This window comes from Camelus ferus, chromosome 32 (assembly GCF_009834535.1).
Source record: "Camelus ferus isolate YT-003-E chromosome 32, BCGSAC_Cfer_1.0, whole genome shotgun sequence".
Taxonomy (NCBI): Eukaryota; Metazoa; Chordata; class Mammalia; order Artiodactyla; family Camelidae; genus Camelus; species Camelus ferus.
In genome coordinates this window covers 1568926-1590826 of record NC_045727.1, presented here as the reverse complement: position 1 = coordinate 1590826, position 21901 = coordinate 1568926, and the positions used below count along the sequence as shown (strand labels likewise).

Below are 21901 nucleotides of genomic sequence, written 5' to 3'. Positions count from 1 at the left end.
GGTTCAATCCCCAGCACCTCCACTTAGAAGAAAAAAGTTCAGTGCTAAATGGCTACCATTTCACCCTTATAAATCCCCAAATGCTTTATATGCATTCTCTCATTTAATTCTCACAATAAGCCTATGAGGTAGAGAGTATTGTTTTACTCTCACTTGTTTGAGTTCTAATCATATTACAAATATCATATATGTATTGCACATATTAACATATACGGGTATATCTACATATGGGGGAATTTAATATATTTATATACCTGTGAATAGCTAGCTAGACATACATACACACATATTTATATATACACACACGTACGTATAATAGGAAAATGTATATATGTACGTGAGATATATATGGGTGTATATATATGTGTGTGTGTGTGTGTATATTCACAGAAGAATGGAAAGGAGTTCGTACATCACAGTGGCCACCACCTGTGAAACTTAAGGATTCACATGTCCCATTCGGTAGAATCTTATAAGAACTGATGCTAACATAAAGTATTTAACAATAGCAAAAGCCTGGAGCAAATATTAATGCAAAGATAACACTAGAGCAAGAAAAGCCATCTCAGGACTGGTGTGATTTCACCTACGTGATGTGGCCATTTTAGGAAAATGGAGATCATTAAACAGACCTTCCAGAAACATGTCACATTATTCCAAGATTCCAAATCTTAATAGAAATTATTGCAACTTATGTAACAGTAATTATTGCAAAATCACTGTTCAGATTCACCAATCTATCTACCTACACTTGGCATAGCACTATGTAACGGCTTCCTATCAGACCTGGGATAAAAGTCTAAGCCCCTACTAACAGCTTCTGTGTCAGTCAGGGTCCGGTCAGGAAAACGGAGTTTAGGAAAATAGGAAATTCATTCAACAGGTGGCAGAGGACTGAAAAAGCAAAAAGCAACCATCGAGGTAATTTCGTAACCACGGCAGGAAGCAGCTCCCACTTCTACAGCTGGAGAACAGAGAGAACAGGTGGGGTTAGTAGAGGAAGAAGAATCAGAGGATTCCTGAGGGCTGGTCCTCATGCTTCTGAGAAAGGGGCACCACGAAGGTGGTGCTGGCCCTTCAGGAGCCTCGGGGTGGGCCCTGCGAAGCTGGGGCTGGGAACTCGAAAGTGGGGCTGCTGCTGGGACTTCCGAGGTAGCATGATGAGACTTTCCTCACAAGAACCTGGAGAATGAACCAAATGCCCTGTCAGAAGTAAAATGTTGTTACTCAGGTGCATGACAGGAACACAAGTGAACAGGCGTAAGTCCCTGGTCCCTCTCCCTGTCTTCCAGTATTCCTGTAGGAGACAGTCCCCCAGTGACAGGCCCTAACACCAGGTGACAAAGGTGCAATCCGCTTTGCAGCCTTGCTATCTCAGGGCAGAGAAAAGTGAATTTAGAGCAGAGAGCAGCACAGCCTTGCACGGCCTCCGTGGTCTAGCCCCCGCCTACCTTCCCAGCCGGATCCACCGTCTTCCAGTAACTCGCCAAAATGACCAACACAAAGGGAAAGAGGAGAGGCACCCGCTGTATGTGCTCTAGACCTTTTAGAAAACATGGAGCTGTTCCTTTGGCCTCATACATGCAGATCTGTAAGAAAAGTGATACTGTAGACATCAAAGGAACCGGTACTGTTCAAAAAGGAATGCCTCACAACTGTTACCACGGCAAACCTGGAGGAGTCTACAGTGTTACCCAGCACACTGTTGGCATTATTGTAAACAAACAAGTTAAGGGCAAGATTCTTGCCAGGAGAATTAATGTGCGTGTTGAGCATATTAAGCACTCTAAGAGCTGAGATAGCTTCCTGAAACGAGTGAAGGAAAATGATCAGAAAAAGAAGGAAGCTAAAGAGAAAGGTACTTGGGTTCAGCTGAAGCACCAGCCTGCTCCACGCAGAGAAGTGTACTTGGTGAGAGCCAATGGAAAGGAGCCTGAACTGATGGTGTAAGGAAAATAAAAGACATGGACTGTAAAAAAAAAAAAAAAAAAGAAAGAAAGAAAGAAAGAAAAAAAGAGCAAAGAGGATTTCTCTGACTTCACCAATCTATAGAAGCAATGATCTCCCCACTCACACTCCGTAAAATTCATTTTACTCAAGTATTAATCACTATTTAACATTATCTTTTTTCTTCCCTAAAAGGTATGGGGACCTGTCTTATTTGCCACTGTATTCTTGGGGGACCAGACAGTGCCAGGTAAACAGCTTAATAAATGTTGAATTAATGCATTTTAGAGAAAGTAAAAACCTTTATATATTTATGGAAGCTGGAAGGAATCTTGGAGATGATAACCAGACTCCATCATTTGACAGCTGGGTACGTTGAGGGCCAGAGAGCTGACATGATATACCAAAGGGCACACAGTGAGTGACAAAAGTGTCACTTCCTACTTTTTCTGGGCTTTCACATATTATCACCTTGTTTTGCTCTCGTACTTTCCTGGTGCAATGGTGGGGATTCCAAAATCTTCCTGGGGCCCAAAGAGAGAGAATGGATGAGTGACTTCTACCCCTATCTCCAGGAGGGGTCCCAAGGGAAGAGCTTACCAGTGTTCAAAGCAAAGAATACCCATGACACCTGTGCTTCTCTGGGATCATACTGACTGAGGCTCTCCTGGGTGGGAAAAGGTGCAGAGTGGTTTCCCTGGGGTTAAGGTAGCCCTCTAGTGGACTAACAGTCAAAAGACTGACCCAGGACCTGCAATTAAACTGCTGGGTGACATTGGGCGGCAAGTAAGTTACCTGTTCCCGCTGGTCCTCGGCTTCCCTATCTGTAAAATGGGTGGGTGTGTTGGGCTAGGATCCTTGTAGTTCTGGGAGGCTGACTCAGTTAGTTGGTAGGAGCTGTGCCAGCGGGTTTCGAATACTGGAAGAATAGACTGGATAAACCTTTCAAACCTAGGAGTGAATGGATTAAACTCCTGGAAAGGTCAAGGTGGTGCAGATATTAAACTGCTCAGAGCGGGGCTTCCCAGGCCATAAGGGGAGGTCGAGGGGTCAAAGGTCGTCTTCCAGGCAAACCCGATAAAAACCGGAAGTCCTGAGCAGGTCTACTCTGAGCCCGGGCCTCCAGCCGCGTGACTGACCTTCCTGAGGCGGAGCTTCAGCACCGGGAGGGCGGAGTTTGGGGCCTCCCAATGGCAGCAAAGGTGTCCTTCCAGCGCAGCCAATCAACGCAGAGAGACGGTAAAATTTAAACCCCCTCCCATCTCCTCCGCTGGGACCTGTCCCGAAAGCGTTTGTAGAAAGTGCGGCCGCTCGCCCCGCCCCCGCCGGGGAGGCGGGGAGAAGGGCGGGCTTTCCCTCCAGAATGCGCCTATCACGGCGGGCGCCCCGGGGAGAGACGGGCGGCGGCGCCAATCAGGGTAGCAGCCGGGGCCCGGCGGAGCAGTTGGCTACAGTTGTTGCAACTTTTTTCGAAAGCTGCGTTTCCCGGGAGATCCCAGGCGGTGACAGAGCAGGGCCATGGCTAGAGGTATTGGCCCAGGTGGCCAGCGCCGGGGCAGCTGGGGTCGGGGGTCGCGCTGGAGGTGGGACAGAGGTGGCGCGAGCGGCAGCGAGGAGGCGCTGTCCCGCGGGCTGCTCAGACTGAGCGCGGGGATAAGGGGGGAAGCGGGGGGGGGGCTGCGGAACCTTCCCCACCTGGCCACCCCCATGCTTCCGAAGCCCCCGGAAGCCCCCCCACCCACCTGCCTCGGTTTCCCCTCTGTCATGTGTGGGCACCCGCTGGCCTGCCTCTCCGGAGGTAATGGGGCCATATGTCAAAGCTGTTTGGAAACTGAAGCGCTGGGCACCCCCGCGGAATGGTTGTTACTGATACAAATAGGGGAGAGGGCGAGGTTTCGCCTGCCTAGAGCTCTCTCTGGTTGAGAAAGTAGGTGACCCCAAGGCGAGGGCACAGATCGGTAACCTACATGGTGAGGAGCGCGTCGGAGTCTACACCGCGGCAGGCGCCTTCCTTTCCTTCCCCACGCCCTGAGTCAGCTCTGCGCCGCTGGGGCGGGGACGGGCCCCCATGGCCCACTTTGGGGTGAGGCGAGTCCCCTGGCACCTCCCAGGGCGATCCTTCGCCCCGCACCTGATCAGGACTCCTGCCCACGGGAAATGGCTTGCGTGGGATTGTGCAGCAGCGAGGGAGGCGGTGTCCCTGCCTGAAGTTCTTTGCACACTTAATTTGCTGTCAGAACAGTAAGATCCACGTTATGCGGCAAAGTGATCTCCAATCGCTGGTCATTTCCAGCCGCTGTGTCTCCTTAATGCAAAAATTTGAGCGTTATGGTTGAGTAGAATTATTATTTAAAAGAAATAAGTTGAGGTTTTACATTTCCCTCAAAATTCCAAGGTATTACATGTTGGGAGGGATTTGCCTTAATGCAGTATTCTCCCTATAGAGATCATAATGAATAAGGATTCATTCAGCAAGTATTTACTGGACCTCTTTGTTTTCAGCCCCTGCACCCAGTTGCATCATTTACTCTCCCAGCATCCCTTTAGGGTCTTTTGGGACAAGATTTACCCAGATTATAATTAAGAAATGAGGCATCGTGAACTTCAAGTTAAAGAGCTTCATAACTCAATCGACAGAGAAAATTAAGGTGAATATTTTCCTTCAGGAAAGTTGTTAAGCAGCACAAAGTATATTTACTAATATCTGAGTAATTTCTGTGACAAATCTGAATAAAGCTATGCTTCCCTGACTCATTTTTCCCATCACAGCAAAATCATTTAAACTACCTGTTTCAACAGTAGTCAATTAAAAAAAAATAGCCTGCTCTAATTAATCTATGGGGGAAAAAATGAACCACTTTGTTACTGAACCACTTAAATACTTAATATGGGCAAATAATAATTACCACTGAGGGCCAGGTACTTTATTAACTCAGTTAACCTTTACGAACTGTTTTTTTCCATTTTTCAGAGGTGGAAGCTGAAGTCCAAAGTCACTGTCCAGACTCTGGCCATTCTGTGTCTTTACTCGTTCCACTCTACTTCCCTTGACTTATTCAAAGTGAAGATGAGTGTTCCCAGCTTCTGCCATGACAGGCTTACAAATCACCTTTAAAACGTACTGGTTAGAGATTCTCTCTGACTCACTTGACCCCCAAATGAGTAGTCATTTATTTCTTAGGCTCCATTATTCTTGCAAACCATTAAATTGGGCGTTTAACGTGGTAGATATTGAATCATTTACAGTACTTCAAATGAAGGGTCAGTCTTTTCTTCTAGAAAAGCAGTCTTTGTTCCTAACTTGTAGTACACTTTGAGAGCCTTGCTGAGTCACACAAAGAAAATGTTCAGATACCAGGCAACTCCTCTCTGGTTTTGAAGTTTTACAATCTGGTACGTATTTACAGCCTTGAGGGTATTGGTTTGAGCAAGGTCACTCTCTACTTTTCTCCATCTCTGCTCCCACTATCAGATGGCCTCCTACTTGGTCTGCCTCTTTCCATTGTTACCATCTCCAGTTTATTATGCCTCAGCAGCTGGAGTGGTCCCCAAGAACACAGATGTTAATCATGTGGCCTTCAGTACTCCCCCCATCCTGAACCTCCCCTTTGCTCTTAGGATCAAGTCCACAGCCCTCATCATGGCCTTCAGGGGTCTACTGACCTCTCTGGCCTCACCGTGCTCCATCTTTCTCTGTGTTCACTGTTGTGTCTGTAGCATGGGGCTGGGAACACAGTAGGTAGTCAGTAAATGCTTGTTGAATGATTGAATTGGTATTTTGGTGTCTGAGTTGGAGGAAAGCAGTATACATTTTTTCTGGTAAAGTACCCTCATATAGCAGAACTGGGTTCAGATCCCAGCTTCTTCACTATTTCAGTCTCGTAACCCTTAGGCAAGTGATTTATCTTTCCCAAGCCTCAATTTATACATCTGTGAAATAGGAATAGTACCTTCTCATAAATGGTTGGGAAGATTAAAGTAAATAATGCATTATTATCGGGCCTAACACAGTAAACATTCAAAAGTGTTAGCTATTAGTATCCTTGTGATTGAATTCTATTTCTGTGAGATCCCTGACAGCATTAAGGGTTTTTATGTCTGCTGATGGCTATATGTATTTGTTGTATATATATGAACACCTCATGTACGGAGAAAAGAAAGTGTTTTGAAACTTATACTGGATGATTTGTGCTACATTTTCTAGGTACTAGAGCTGCAGAATTGAGAGGGATGAGTGCTAGACTTGTATTTTAATGTATCCCGTGCATTTATGGGCTAAAATAGAGAAAGCTCTAAAGTATGTGTGTGTAGTGGGGGGTGGGGGGAGTTAAAATAGTAGAGAATTGGACATAACTATCTAAGAAGCTGCTTCCTACTCCCAAACCATGATTCCCATGATAGTTTGGCAACAAACTACAAACCTTCTCTACCCTGCAGAGGTAACAGACACTGTTTCAAATGGCTCAACCTGGGTGTCACAATGTCACTTTAGAATCCTCTGTAACTCTCTGCATAGCCCCTTGGGTATTTAAACAGGCAGAGTGCCCTACCCTACTGGAGTTAGTGGTTGGGTAGGGATGGGGGGAGGGCAATTTCCCTAGCCCTCCTCTGAAGAATGCTAAAGAACGAGCTGATTTGGGAGGCATTGTCCTGAGCAGTGCCTTGCCATTTAATCCACTGTCTTATCCCTTCTAAGGGGAGGCAGCTACTTAAAGTGACAGCCATTTGTTTATCTGTGGATGTTGGAAGGTGCCCTGGGCGGGGTATGGCATTCATAGTTCTTGGTTGTTATCCACGAGGATGCTGAGGCCTAGACTGGGGAAGGGACTTGGCTGTGGTCACAAAGCACCTCTGGGGCAGATGCAGGGAGAGATACCCAATCTTTTCCTCCCAGGCCATAATCCAAGCAGCAAGAGCTAGATGCCCCGAGGTGTCTTGTTTGCATCTATGACTTTGCACAAATACAGGGACTCTCTGGCCTTTGGCCCTCAAACCCTAATGGCTACAGCACATTGGTGCAGGGCAGTAAGCTATGTGGAGACACTACAGAGCCTGGAACCCCTGCCTGCCTAGGACATTTTCTCATTGGGGTAAAGGAGACCTGGGTGACTTGCTAAACCCTTCTGCGATACCATTGGCTCCTCCCTATTCATTTCCTCATCTGTAAACCGGAAGGTAGTGGCTGGGAGTGTAGGCTCTGGGATCTGTTGGCCAGAAATCCATTTCTAGTTCTGAGAACTTGGCCAAGCTCCTCACTTCTCTCAGCCTTGTTTTCCTTGTCTGTGGAAGAGATAATAATGGTGTCTACCTTCACAGGGCTGTTGTGAGGTCTGAATGAGATAACGTATGCAAGAGAAGCACCCAGTAAACATACCATTATAATTCCTGGCTCTATCTCCCCAGGGTCTGTACCGGTCAAGTGCAGACCGCCTCGGTTTCACACCTGACCCGATCACCTTCTAGTTCTGTGGCCTTGGGCAAGCCCCCTGCACCTCCCTGGAGCCTCAGCATCCTCATCGTGAACGGGTTTGCCCCAGGACCTGGCTGCCAGGGGCTTGCGGGGAGGATTAAATGCCCAGGAAGACGCTCCGTGCGCACCGGCGCACAGAAGGGCTCTCGCCTGTCGCGCTCACCGCGGCTGACTGCGCCTGGCACCGACAGGTCTCCCGAAATATCCGTTGAGCTGCAAGGGAAGGAGCCGGGCTGTTATTATCATGTTTCCCACCCCTTCCTCCCCGAGTGGCTGAGGACGCGCGCGAGGGGGCGCGCCCGAGTCGGGATTCGTCGCGACCGCGGGGCCCGCCCTCCCTCGCTCCCTCCCTCCCTCCCTCCCTCCCTCCGGAGGAGCCTCGCAGCGCCGCCCCTGCCAGCCCCCCTCCCCGGCCGGGAGCGGACGGTGGGCGGCGGCGGCGGTGGCGAGCGGGCGGGCCGCGGAGGACGCGCCGCCAGCGCCTCCCTCCCTGCGTCCTCGGTCCCGGGCCGGCCGGGGCTGCCGCGGCGCGCGGTGCCGGGCCCAGCCTCGCAGGCCATGGGGGAAGGGGGCGCCGTGGGGCGCCGCCGGCCCTTCCCCGGGGCGCCGCGGCGGCGCTGGTGGCGGCGGCAGCAGCAGCAGCAGCGGCAGCGGCAGCAGTGGTGGCCGGGCCGCGACGGCGAGGGCGCGGGGCGCGCCGCCATGGGCCTGGCCGGGCTGCAGGTGGGTGTGTCGGGCCCGGCCGCGCGGGGGGCGGGCGGCGCGCGGGGCCCGGCCGGGCCGGGCGGCGGGAGGGCGACGCGGGCCCCGGCCCGGCCTGGCCGGCCGGCCCCGGCCTCCCGGCGGCGCGGGCGGCCCACCGCCGCCGGGCCCTCGGAACATGGCTGCGGCGGGAGGCGCCACCGCGGCGCCCGGCCCGGGCGGCCCCGCTCCCCGCCCCGCCGCGCCCTGAGCGCCCCCTCCCCCGCTTCCCCCGGGTCCCCCTCTCCAGGCAGGAAGATGTCCAAGCCCCGCGCGGTGGAGGCGGCGGCGGCGGCGGCGGCGGTGGCAGCGACGGCCCCGGGCCCGGAGATGGTGGAGCGGAGGGGCCCGGGGAGGCCCCGCACCAACGGGGTAAGCAGGCACCCTCCCCGCACTCGCTCGGCGCTCCCCGAGGGGCCTTGCGGCCGGGCGCCCCCGCCGGCCCGGCTCCGAGAGCACGTGGGCGCGCCCGCGGCCCTGGGGCGGGGGTGCGGGCGGGGCGCCCGGCCGGGCAGCTTCCTTTTCTGCTGCCTGCCTGGGAGTGGCGTCCACACTCGCTCCGCCATGACCCTGGCAATGTTCGACCTCGGAAAAGTTTGTGTCTTTATGGCATTTCCATGCCCCGAGACCCAGCCACCCCGGTGGCTGCCTTCCCAGAGTGTGCGGGGCCTGCCCGGGGCCCTCAGGGAGGTCACGGGTCTTGCTGACTTGGTGTTCAATGGCTCACCAGGCAGAAAGGCCCAGCAGTGTTTCTGAGAAAGCCCTCCTCCGGTCTGCACTTACTCAGAGGAGAGGCCCCACACCCAGAGACACCGGCAGTGACCTGTACCGCCCCACCTGCCTGCCCACCGCAATAGCGACCGCCCTCAACGCGCTGGCCCTTGGCGTTGCTTTCACTAGCTCTGCAGTCCCCAGTTAGCCGGCGAGAATTATCAAAACCACAGTCCAGTCCGCGGCCCTGGGAGGATTTAAGTGGGGCCTGGCTTGGGCACACAGAAGGCTGGGGCAGTAATGGCAAGTCCTACCAGCTGATCTCACCACCAAGAAGTGGTCAGTCAGGTTCTCTGAGACCTGTCTCTGTGCTAGAAACTCCTGCCAGGGCAGTCAGCTCCTGCGCAGAGGCCAACCCTTCAGATCCCAGCCTTGTTTACCCTGCTTGTTCTGACCTCCCGGAGACTGGTGGGTTGCCTCCTTCGTATATAGACCTTTGTGGACAACTGGTTCTCCCCCTGGCCAGACGCCCCGCCTCAGCGACTGGAATTAGAGACCGACTTGGACCAGGGGGATTCTAGACCCTCCACTGCTCTACTGGGCCTGGCTTCCCCTGGTAGCCCAGTTTTTGAGCGACGTTGTCTGTTTTTTTGTGGATTGTTTCCTGATTGCCCCTTCTTTGCTTAAATGCTGTGAGATCTTCTTTTTGAAGCCTCTTTCAGAATATGCGTTTGTCGTTTTAGGAGAACGTGTTTACCGGGCAATCAAAGATCTATACCTACATGAGCCCGAACAAATGCTCTGGAATGCGTTCCCCCCTTCAGGAAGAGAACTCAGTTGCACATCACGAGGTCAAATGCCAGGGGAAGCCATTATCCGGCATCTACAGGAAACGCGACGGTAAGCCTGTGACACGGCCTTGTTCTGACCATGGCTGATTGGGTTGCATCCTGCATAATGATGCATGTATGTTAAGTTTTTATCCAGCCCTCTCACGCCAGAGTTTGAAAGGTTTGAACCATGTTCTGTCTTGCTGTTGAGAAACACAGACACAGGGGAAAGGGTGGCCTTTTCCAGGGCATGTGCCCTGTTGGTCTAACTGGTTCTCCCTGCTTTCACAAGCATTAGCATGTCCTTCAGGCTTGATTAGTTGCCAGGCTGCAAAAATGCAGCACCTGACCTGCAGTTAAAGGGATTCACAAGTGCTAAAAGCGCAGAAATTATGAGTCTGGGTTGTCCAGACCAGGCCCTTGCACTCCGGCGGAGTCGTGTGAACCCAAGGAACTGACTTCCTTCCCATTTACGAGATGGCCTTGACTTCCGTCCTAAATTTTCTTTCCACTCAAGTGTTCCGTGCTACTCTCTGAAGCAGCATCCTCTGGAATGAGATTTGGAGTTAAACTATGGAGCAAGAAAATATATGGTTACTGAAAATTCTGTCTGGCCCTGTAAAACATGCTGAAACCTCTTAGAAATCTTGCTCTAATCCGAATATTCCATTTTAAAGGGGCAGTGGGGGGTGCATGAGCTTTCCCCAATTCACTGTGCTCCCTTCTAATTAACACTTGCCTTAAAGAAGCAGAACTCTGGCTACCAGCAGCTCCATACAAGGAAGCTTTGTATTCATTAACAAAGTGCCACAAGGGATGGTGTAGCTCAGCCTCTGGGGCCAGAACGGAGAACCAGGGGCTGGAGCCAGCCCTGGGCTTGATTCCCCTGGTGCCTGGGGTGATGTTATTTCAGATGACTTAGGTTCTAATCCTGGTTCTGCCACTGATAAAAGGAAGGGGCGAGGGTAGTTTGCTACTCTTTTTGAGCCTCAGTTCTCTCGTCTGTACAGTGGGAGAGAAGGGAGTCTTATGTTACAGGGCTGTTCTGAAGACCAGGTAAAGCATGAGTGCAGAAAGACTTTGTGAAGGCTGCATACTCAGCCCTTTCCCCCACTGGACCGCAAACATCGCGCCTGCTCCCCCCTGCATCTCTATGCAGGGTAGCACTCACCACACTGGGACTGGGGGAGGAGCTCTCTCCTGAAGGTGGTTAGCCAGTCTCCTATCCCTTCTAGAACTGGGCAGAACATAGATTGTCCTAAATCATAACATAGTACACAAGCTAGGTTGTTTGACTCGTGGTTTCACTAAATGGCGAAAATTAGAATTGGAGGCTGGATGTACATTGGAGGAGACCCCAGGGGCCAGGCTCTTGTCCGTGACTCTCTACCTTTTTCCTGCCTTGACGCAGACTGACGTGACAGCTGACGTCCACGAGCACCGAACCCCACCCACTCCTAGGGTCATGCCGACGTCTCGGCCTTAACTCTCTCTCATTCCACTCAGGAAGGCATGTAAGGGAGTGAGAGTGCTCTGGATGGGTGCTGACATGTTTATTTTCCTCTTCTGTCTATTGAGATATAATTCTGATACCCTGAAAGTCACCATTTTAAAGGGTACAGTTCAATGCATATTCACAGATATGTGCAACCATCACCTCTGTTGTGTCAAATTCTAGTACATTTTCATCACCCCAAAAAGAAACCCTTTATCTATTCACAATCATTCCCCATTCCTCCTTTTCCCTCCAGCCCCAGGCAACCACTAATCTATTTTCCATCTCTATGGATTTGCCTATTCCGGACATTGCATACAAACAGAATCATACTGTATGTGACCTTTGTGTCCGGCCTTATAATGTGTTGGCATTATAATGTTTTCAGGGTTCATGCATGTTGTAGCATGTATCAGTGCTTCGTTCCTTTCTGTGGCTGAGTAATATTCCATCTTGTGGATAGACCACATTTCATTTACCCATTCATCAGCTGATGGATGTTTGGGTTTCCATTTTTTTGCTTGTTACTAATAAGCTGCTACAGATGTCTGTATACCGGTATTTTGTGTAGACGTGTGTTCTTAGTTCTCTTACTAGAAGCTTAGGATTAGAATTGCTGGGTCACATGGTAACTCTGTGTTTAACATTTTAAAGAACTGCCAAAGTCTTTTCCAACGTGCACCATTTTACATTCCCACCAGCAATGTATTATTTACTTCTTTTTATTATTTATTTATTTTTTGGGGTGGGGGAAAGTAATTGGATTTATTTATTATTTTTTTAATGGAGGTACTGGAAACTGAGGCCAGGACCTCGTGCATGCTCAGGACGCATTCTACCACTAAGCTATACCCTCCCCTTGTTTACTTATTTTTAAAAAGTAAATTATTTTCTGGAAAAAAATAGTTCAACACTAGCGCTCCGCAGTTACTTTTAGTAACAAGTCACTTGCGACATCCCTCGCAACATACTGACGGCTGTCGGGGCACCATGCTGAGGACCCCGATGAACACCGGGCTTCAACCATTACAAGAGGGAATTTTTTTAAAAAGAGTCTGAAATGAATCATGCCAGGCAGCTCTTGGGGAAGCAGTCTTTACTGGGAGAGAGGTTCTGTTTTATTGCCTTACTCCTGTCCACCAACGCTGGCCCAGCTCTTTAGGAATCTAGCTTTTTATTCTGGGGTCTGCAGCCCACTTCCCGAGAAGCCACTGATGGAGCCCTCTTGCCAGTGTTGTGGGCCGTGGTGCTTCTGCTTGAAGGGCTCGTCCCCCCAAGATGCAGAAGACCTCATGAGTTGATTAATATGGTGGGAGGAATCCTTTCATAATGTGTATGTCAACTCATCATGGTGTAACATTTCAAGTATCTTATAATTTTATTTATCAGTTATACTTCAACAAAGCTGAAGGGAAAAAAAAATGTGGAAGACCAAGAGCTCTGCCTGGTGTCTGGATCAAAAAGTAAAGCCATGTGCTTTTCCCAAGACACCTGTCAGTGGACACCAGGCTTAACAGCCCAAGGGCACTGCTGCCCCACACACCGGTGGCCTTCTTAGAATACAGCTGAGGGCTAGGAAGCGGGAGACAGAGAGTCTGGAATAAGCCTGTCTCTCTCCATCCTCTGCCCACAGAGAAAAGAAACTCTGGGAACGCCATGCGAAGCACCATGAAGGCCGATGAACACAAGATCAAAGACGCCAGGAGGGGTCCCCTGGCACCTTTTCCAAACCAAAAATCTGAAGCTGCAGAACCTCCCAAAACCCCAACCTCGTCTTGTGATTCTCCCAATGCAGCCGCCGCCAAGCAAGCCCTGAAAAAGCCTGTCAGGGGCAAACAGACACCCAGGAAAAAGTAAGTGCCCCCTGGGGCTCCCCCACGCTAACGCAGGGCGGCCTGGTCCTGATGCCAGTGCCAGCCAGGGGGGAAGCCGTCCACTGTCTCAGCCCCTCTCGCAGTAGGGCTCAGACTTCTGAGTTCCCACCAGGGGCACTACTGTCTGTCAGCATCTTGGTCTGGCGGGGTCCAGAGCTCAAGAGCCCCGTCCCTGCCGAGAGTAGGCAGCCTGTCTTTGACACTCGGAGGCCCCCGTGGGCAGGTGAGCCTAAGTGACCCCAGGCCACAGTGGACAAAGGTGTTTAAGTGACATCGTTTCCAAGGAGTCCCCTTCCTAAGGGGTTGTGTGCTTCCTGGATGTGAATGTGGTCTCAGTGCTAAGACTTGCTTCCTCCTCTTCCTTTCCCACCCCAGAGCTCAAGGAAAAACGCAACAGAATCGCAAACTCACAGATTTCTATCCAGTGCGAAGGAGCTCCAGGAAGAGCAAAGCTGAGCTGCAGGTAGAGTCACGTGGTTCTGCTTCCGGCTCCTGGAGGGCAGGGCGGCCCAGGGGGCAGCGCGTGGTGCGCACGGCTGGAGCTGTCTTTGTATCATCTTAGGACAGGTTTCTTGGCCTCTGTGGCCTTGGTGTTCTCCTCCGTCTCGTGGGGTCATCATCACATGCTAAGTCACCTTGAGGCTTGGTTGAGATGCTTCTCTGAAGGAGCCTTGTCGCTTGTGGGACATGGGGTGGGAAGTCAGGGGTCACCACAAAGGGGGCTTTTCCAGGACTTGTTGCAGGGCCATTGGAGCGTGGTGTGCCAGGCTGCGTGTTCTGCCAGAGGCTTCTTTGTCCAGAAGTTTCTGTGTCTTGAGGTGAAGAGCAGTGACTTGGGAACTACTCACTGGTTAGATGACCTTGGGCCAGTTACTTCACCATTCTGTGCCTTGCTGTCCTGTCTGTAAGATGGGATAATAAACACATGGGCTTGTCCGGAGGATTAAATCTGTTAATGCACATGGAACTCTAGAACTGAGCCAGTGGGCACCAGTTAACTCTTGTCATCACCTTTGTCTCCCAGGGTATTGTCCTTTCCGAGGCTCCTCTCTGCTCTTTTTCCCCCCGGCCCTGGCCCTGGGAACATGTGAGAACCAGGCAGGAAGGCCAGCTGGGCTGCGAGGCCCCGCCCACTGTGTTTGCCAAGTGCTGAGCTCTGCGGCAGTCAGTCAATATTTGATGCAGTGAGGTGTGGCTGCTGCCTCCCTGTGCAGGAACCCCGGGAGTGGCCTGGCCCTGCAGCCCACCGGCTGCTCCGCTCGCCCTCCCACCCGGGCATCTGGGCTGGCAGGGCAGCCTCGAAGCCTGGGAGTCGTGCTCAGGATTGCCACCCCCACAGAGACGGGGGGGACCTGGCCTTGTGGGTGTTAGTTAGCATTTCAACCCACACAGACTCTTTCAGCATTGTGATGTCAGCTCTGTGGCTGTACATGTGGTGATCGCTCTCTTTCTCACTTTTTCTTTGACTTGCCAGGGCTTCATTTAAAAAAACTAAAAAAGGGGGTCCATTTTCCCCCTAGAGAGGAGCTTTGGCTTTATTTCCTTAGAAAGGCAGTGTCTTTCAGCCAAGAACAAGCTGTTACAGAATGTTCGCCTGCAGTGGAGGCTGTGCTCGGTCACTTAGCACTGCAGAGGGCGAGGCGGTGCCCGAAGCCGGGACACCGCCTGGCCGCTGCCCACACAGGGAGCCTGGGGTCCACCCAGGGCCACCGTGGGCTGCAGGGTGGGGTCAGCTGAGTTTGCCTTTTTAATTTAAAAAAAAAAACCAAGGACCTTTCTGTTTGGAGGAGTGAAGGCTGCAGTGGGACATGACACAGGTCTACTGAATCTTGCAGCAGATGGGGAGAAGGGAGCAGGCACTAGGTCCCCAGAGCTGGGTCTGCAGGCACAATAAAGCTCGCCCTGTCACTGGATGCCGAGCCAGAGGCCGGGGAGCGCCATGCTTGCCTTTCACAGTTTGTGTTGGCTCTGCTCAGTGAGCACCATGGCCAGGTGGTCGCAGGCCAGGACAGCCAGGCGGCTGTTGGCCGGGGTGGTGGGGCTGTGGCTGGCAGGGCGGTGCCTTCTCTTGGTGGCGGAGGTGAAGCCCTGGGGCGGGGCAGCTGGGCCTCATCTGAGGGGGAGGTCAGGCCTGACCTGACTGCCCTCCTGGGCTGGCCAAAACCGAGGCCCAGGCAGGCGGGGCGTAAGAGGAGGATGTGGGTATCTGGGGTGGAACAAATAAAGAGCCCTGCAGACACCTTGCCATGGCCAAAGACAGAGCGGGCGGGGCCGGGCCCAGGGCAGGGTCAGGGCCAGGACAGAAGGGTGGAAACTGGGCCTTGGAGAGATGCCCTGTACCCCTCATTTCTTTGCCATGGGGGCCCCTTCGCTGGTTGGCTTGGCTGTGGGTGGAGTGACAGCCCGCACAGGGGCAGGGACTGCATTGTTGGCAGTGCCCTGGCCTCGTCATCCCCAGCCCAGCCCTGGCCTGATGTGCAGGGCAGCCTGCTGATTCCAGCTCGGGAGTTCCTGCATCCCTCCCTCCTTCCTGTTGGCAGGCCCTCCCCCTCATGCAGGCCTTGCTCCCTTCCCACTCAGGCCCTAGACAGCCCTTGCCCACACCCCTGCCCACACCCCTGCTGTGGGCTGCTGCCGGAACTCTTTAGGAAGCTCGGAGCTGGTTGTTTGCGTGCCCCAAACCCCTGAGACTCCAGAGCGAAACCCAGACTAGGGCTTCATATTCAGGGCATCTGGCCCGGCCCCTACTCTCCTCAGCTCATCTCTGCCCTGTTCCGTCACAGCAGGAAAATCCCCCGTCGCCTATCCCACTTTCCCATGATGACTCCCATTTACTTCTGCTCGCTGGTCTTGGCACGCTTGTAACTAATTAACTATTCAACAAGGTGGTTGTGCGCTCGGTGTCATTGCTTTGAGGGCTTATGATCGCCAGGTACCGTTCTAGGCCAGGAGACTCCACCGTGAGCAAGATCAGGCCCTTGAACTCATGGAGTGTATATTTAATTGGGGAGCAATTAACAACAATAACAACAATGGAAAAGCAAGATAATTTTGGCTAGCACTCTGACACTGGTTAATAAATCAGTAGGTAGGTAGTTTAGCCACAGTAGGGAAGTTTCTCCGAGGAGGTACCTTTTGAGCAGAGCTTGGAAGGAAGGGAGGAAGCAAGCCAGGCAAATGGATTAGGGAAAGGGTATACCAGGCAATGGAATGGCAAGTGCAAAGGCCCTGAGGTTCCTACAAGCCTGGCCTCTGTAAAAGCCAGCCAGTGTGGGCCAAGCAAAAAGATACAATCTCATTTGCGTTACGTTTTTAAAAGACCCCTCTGGCTGCTCTGCAGAGAATGGGGCAGGAGTGGAGAGGGTTGATGGTCAAAAGCCAGAATACCAGCAAGGCGGCTGTTGCAGGTGTCCGGGCAAGCACAGGCGTGGCTTGGCTAGGGGGCCGCGATAGAAATGGAGAGGAGTGGACTGGGATTTGAGACTGTCTGGTGGACCTCTGTGTGTGTGTATGTGGGGGAGGGGGCTCTGCTGTTCCAGCCACTCCCATATGTGCCGTCCTACTTGGTGAGGGTCCGCGCTGGTGAGTCATGCCTGGTTCCTGTCTGTTTTTGTTTAGCTCTTGTTGGTTCCCTGGTGTCCCAAGGCAGGGGTGGGCATGGTAACAGGGGGGAGTGGCCCCAGAAGAGTGTCCACTCCTTTACAGCTTCTCTGTTCCTGGCATTGTTGACTCTGGGGTGGGAGGCCCTCTCCTCATCCATGGCAGCGGCTTCCGTGGAGACGTAGCTTAGATCCTAAACAGAGATGTCTGCCGGGGCCATCAGATGGGAGGGACGTGGAGCACACACATGCCCCGTCTAAAGGACACAGCCTCTGAGCAGCCATAGCTGATTTTATATGAAGTCAGATTTCTGGTTTTTAGATGTCAGTGATTCAGATGTTTTTTTAAAACACTGCATGGGCCATACAGAACACAGCAACAAGCCTGCTTCTGCCCTTGGGCCACCTCTGTCTCCCTCCTGGTCCAGTTGAGCCCCAGGCAATGAGCTGTCCCCCTAGATGGGCAATGAGGGGAGGATGGGATCTGGGGAGCCTAGGCATCTTTGGGGACTGATGCCACAGAGGACAACTGGGCAGCCCGGAGAGCGAGGGCTATAGGAACAGGCCAGCGGAGGATGCTGATGCTCTTGTTTCTTCTTTCTTCCCCACCCAGTCTGAAGAAAGGAAAAGAATAGATGAACTGATTGAAAGCGGGAAGGAAGAAGGAATGAAGGTAATTATGGGGCAGCAGGGCCGGCTGCAGGGAGGCGCAGGCCGTGAGGTCACACCTTCCCTCGTGCTGCTTTAACCCTCTGACGGTCACTGTGACTAGGCAGGCTGCTTCAGGTTGTCAGAGGCCAGACGCTCAAACTGTCGTTAAGGGAATGCCTCACGAAGGACATAGAGCGGGCTTTGTATGTCAGATGTTATCCTGAGGAAGCTTCTAAAAAATTATGATGAAATACGTATGACATAAAATTGATCACTGTAACCATTTGTTAAGTATTCAGTTCAGCGGCATTAAGTACACTCTACATTCACAGTGTGGTACAAGCATCATTTCTGTCTAGTTTCAGAACTTCTTCGTCCTCCCAAGCAGAAGCCCGGTGAGAGCACAGTCACTCTCATTCCCGTCCCCCAGCGCCTGACAGCCACCCGTCTCCCTTCTGTCTCTGGATTTGCCTGTTCTGGGCATTTCATATACATGGCGTCAGAGAATGTGAAGCCTGTTGTATCTGGCTTCTTTCATTTAGCATGAGGCCTGGGGAAACTTTTAAAAGGATAAAGATAATTTTTTTCTAAACTGCTTTGCTGGGAAATGGCCCTGCCCAGGAGATTTGCTTTCCTCTTGGTATATTTTGGACACATTGGGTGGATGAGGCGGAGTCACTGCGCAGCGGTGGCCGGGTCGATCTGGCTTGGGGCCCTGAGTTGGAAATCTCAGCTTCCACCAGCCATCTAGAGGGATCTGAGTTTAAGTCTGGGCCTCTCAAGCAATCATCCCCCACCAATCTCCACTTATAATGGAGTGAGGAGAAACCCGGGAGGTCAGTGATGGAGTAATGGAGAGACTCGGAACACTGGGTCCTGCTGCTCCCCTAGAGGGGCTGAGATGGGGTCAGAGCTTGTGCTGCGTCACTCCCTACCTGCGTGGAAGCTCTCTAAGCCCATTTTCTCATCTGCAAAATGGGGGGGACGGCAGCCAGGTAGCAGATCGCAAGAGGACCCAGGGTAACAGCGCTCTGCAGATGGGCACAAGGGAAGCCCCTTGGGGTGATGGTATGTGGCAATAGCCGCACGGCTGGGTGCATTTAATCATCCCCATCGAACTGTACGTGTTAAATGAGTGAATTTTATGGCCTACCTCACTAAAGCTGTTTAAGGAACGCAGTGCAGGCCTCTGGCACCCTGGCAGCTGGCCATGCTCGGCGGCATTTGTTGCTATTATGAACCAACGCTCTGTCTCGGCGCCTCCCAACAGATTGACCTCATCGATGGCAAAGGCAGGGGCGTGATTGCCACCAAGCAGTTCTCCCGGGGCGAGTTTGTGGTGGAATACCACGGGGACCTCATTGAGATCACCGACGCCAAGAAGCGGGAGGCTCTGTACGCACAAGACCCCTCCACAGGCTGCTACATGTACTATTTTCAGTATCTGAGCAAAACCTACTGGTAAGCCTGCTAGTGCTCCGAGTGGCGTTTCCCCAGCCTGGTGTAGGTCCAGCCAGAGAGCCCCCGAGGGCATCCTGGCTCTGCCACTCCCGCTTCTTGTGTAGTTCTTGCTACCTAACCAGTTTTCAAAGCTGTGATGTAGCTCTCCCCGCTTCCTATTTTTACTTTGGGGATCGGAGCGGTCCAGGATGCCACCTCGTCGGACAAGAGGTGGACCAGTCATGTAAAAGCCTGCGTGGGGGGCTCACGTGGCCGCTCCCTCTCCGGGCACTTGGCCACAGCAGCTCTGGGAATCACTGACTTTTCTGTTCTCCATGTGGCAGTGTCATTGATTGTTCTTTTAATAGACTGTATTTTTCAGAACAGTTTTAGGTTCCCAGCAAAACTGAGTGGAAAGTACAGAGTTCCCACCTGTCCCCGCACAGCCTCCCCCAGTATCAGCACGGTTGATTTTTGTTCATTTGTTTATTACACACAACTCCACAGTTGCCTCCCGTGCCGCCACAAAGAGCCTTTTGCGTTCCCCTCTGCAGCCGCCCCCGCCTCAGACACCCCACTCAGCGCCTCCGCAGACTCCTAAAGATATTTTTTCGAGTCGAATTGCTCTCCCAGAGACGGGGCTGTAAATCACCATCACCCCAGAGTGGAGAGCAAGCGAGACTCTGGCTAGGTTCAAAAGCTTTTTTATCAATTTAACCCTCCGTCTCCCTCCCTCCCTCCCTCCCCGCCAGCGTGGATGCGACTAGAGAGACAAACCGCCTGGGGAGGCTGATCAATCACAGTAAATGCGGGAACTGCCAGACCAAGCTGCACGACATCGGCGGCGTGCCTCACCTCATCCTCATCGCCTCCCGCGACATCGAGGCCGGGGAGGAGCTCCTGTACGACTACGGGGACCGCAGCAGGGCTTCCATCGAAGCCTACCCCTGGCTGAAGCATTAGCCCAGCGGCCCCGTTCCCCTCCCCGCCTCCCTTCTTCAATGGACAAAGTGCCCTCAAAGGGAATTGATTTTTTTTTTTTACACACTTAATCTTAGCAAATTACTTCAGATGTTTTTAAAAAGTATATTAAGATGCCTTTTCACTGTAGTATTTAAATATCTGTTACAGGTTTCCAAGGTGGACTTGAACAGATGGCCTTATATTACCAAAACTTTTATATTCTAGTTGTTTTTGTACCTTTTTTGCATACAAGTCAAGCGTTTGTGCTTCCCGTGCAGTCAAAGACTCGGCACAGGTTTTAGAGGAAAGAGTCGAACATGAACTAGGAAGCCGGGCAATGCTCCTGCCTCCAACCCAAGAGCCAGGACTGTCCCCCACCCCCGCGCACCCCCGACGTCCCAGTGCAGGCGGGCGTGAGGAAGACGCCGCCTCGCCATGGCCTGGCTGGGATGTTCCCAAGCTCTTGTTTCCTGACATCTCGACAGGCGCACATTGAAGTGTATGAATATTTTTTAAAAAAAGGTTTCACAGTAAGATAGTCTTCCCCTCTGCTTTCTCGAAAGCTCACTGACCCGGCGGCTCACGGGCCGGGCCTAGAACACTCTTCCACGGGCTGCCGCTTTTCTGGGCACCTCGCAGCATCAGGGCGGGGAATCAAAGCAGATGTGGGCAGGGAAAAGCATCGCTTACCTGGCCCTGCCGGGACAGGGTTTCCCGAAACTGGGTTAATTTCTTTATAGAAATGTGAACACTGAGTTTTATTTTAAAAAGTAATAAAAATCAAAAAGCAAAAAGACAAAAAAAAAAACCACAGAAGACAACTTAACGTGTATATAGGTCTTGAAGTGAGTGAAGTGGCTGCGTTTTTGTTTGGGGTTTTTTTTTAATTTTTTTTTTCTTTTTTCCTTGGTTTTGTTTCTGTAGAAGAGATTTGAGATGGTACACTATTCTAATCAAAAATAAAGTTTTGTAGTGGGACCAGAAATTACTTACCCAATCCCCCCCCAACCTCAACCCTGATTCTGCTGGGTTGAAAGTTCCAGACCTGCTGTCAAGGCTTTTGTTTGTCAGACCACCTGGTGTCCTTCCTGTGAAAATGCAGCCGTGAACTGAAGGGTGAGCTACATGCCCTGAAATGCAGGGCCCCCCACCCCAGCTGCTGGGGTGCAGGGGAGCGGGCAGGCCAGCGGCCCAGGGATCATGGCTGAGGGTAAAGTTTTCACCTTGACTGTGACAGGAAGAGCAGGTAGCTTCCTCCCCAAGGGGGACCGATTCCCGCTTTCTGTTAACCTGTAGTTTAGGGGCCGGGGCTCTGGAGCCGTGACCTGGGGTCTCCCGGCCCCCCTGCTCCCAGGTAAATGTGAATGGAGACAGGTATGAGAGCCTGTCCTCAACTTTGATGCCCTCAACCCCGGCCTCACGACGGTGCTACCTAAGAAAGTCTTCCCCCAACCCGCACTTGCCTGGTCAGCGGTCAGCGAATTGGAGGAGGATCCGATGGGAGTGTGTAAATGTGAGATAAAAATGTCTTGGTTGTACCTGTTTGTGGTTTAGCTTTGTATTTAAAAGAAAAAAAAAAAAAAAAGGAAATAAACTTGAAAATTATTTGTCATCATAAAAATGAAACAAAAATTAAAATATTTATTGCCAGGCGAGGCTACCTGTGTCATTCTGGTTTTTTTTTTTACAGGGCAGAGGTAGAAAAAAGTAAGGTTGGGTTTTCTGTTTTCTTTATTTTACAGAAGGGCCACACACCAGTGTGAGTTTTGCTGAATGTCTTCCTAGGGGACAGTTTCTTCATTTGTATAATGGGGGTCAGAGGTTGCTTGTGGGGATTAAAAGTTAGGCACGTTCCCCCCGCTAGAACAGCGCCTGACACATAGCGTAAATTTTAGCTGCTGTAATTGTCATTTTTCTTTCCTTTTTTTTTTTTTTTTTGTTTTTTTGCAGGGGGGAGGTAATTAGGTTTACTTATTTGATTTTTCAGTGGAGATACTGGGGATTGAACCCAGGACCTCAGGCATGATAGGCATGTGCTCTACCACTTGAGTTATATCCTGCCCCCTGTAATTGTCATTTTTATTGTGTCTAATATAGCAGACTTGATTCTCAGGGAGGGGTCTCAGAGTCATCACCTGCGCCTGTCTGGTGCTGGAAGTCCCCCAGTCCAGCCCAGACCT

General features: G+C 51.8%; 1 protein-coding gene across 4 annotated transcripts; it reads left to right on the top strand.

The window, feature by feature from the left end:
- The first annotated feature begins 3369 nt into the window (after positions 1-3369).
- KMT5A (lysine methyltransferase 5A) lies at positions 3370-21379 on the top strand. Of its 4 annotated transcripts, none has more exons than XM_032472196.1 (8): positions 3370-3475; positions 8409-8530; positions 9613-9769; positions 12828-13047; positions 13444-13531; positions 17281-17340; positions 18589-18779; positions 19511-21379. In XM_032472196.1, the coding sequence occupies exons 1-8, from the start codon at positions 3466-3468 to the stop codon at positions 19719-19721; spliced, it is 1059 nt and encodes a 352-aa protein (XP_032328087.1). In that variant the 5' UTR covers positions 3370-3465; the 3' UTR covers positions 19722-21379. The 4 variants fall into 4 exon arrangements, with proteins under 4 accessions (XP_032328087.1, XP_032328086.1, XP_032328088.1 ...); XM_032472197.1 differs by lacking the exon at positions 3370-3475 and adding an exon at positions 8005-8140; XM_032472198.1 differs by lacking the exon at positions 3370-3475 and adding an exon at positions 8034-8140 and having other exon boundaries at positions 8413-8530.
- Positions 21380-21901: the final 522 nt, after the last annotated feature.

Excerpts from the sequence above, each read along its gene's own strand:
- KMT5A (XM_032472195.1), top strand. The coding sequence starts at position 7,976 with ATGGGGGAAGGGGGCGCCGTGGGGCGCCGCCGGCCCTTCCCCGGGGCG. Across the intron at positions 13,048-13,443 it reads AAACAGACACCCAGGAAAAA|AGCTCAAGGAAAAACGCAAC; the intron begins GTAAGTGCCCCC and ends TTCCCACCCCAG. Across the intron at positions 13,532-17,280 it reads AGAGCAAAGCTGAGCTGCAG|TCTGAAGAAAGGAAAAGAAT; the intron begins GTAGAGTCACGT and ends TTCCCCACCCAG.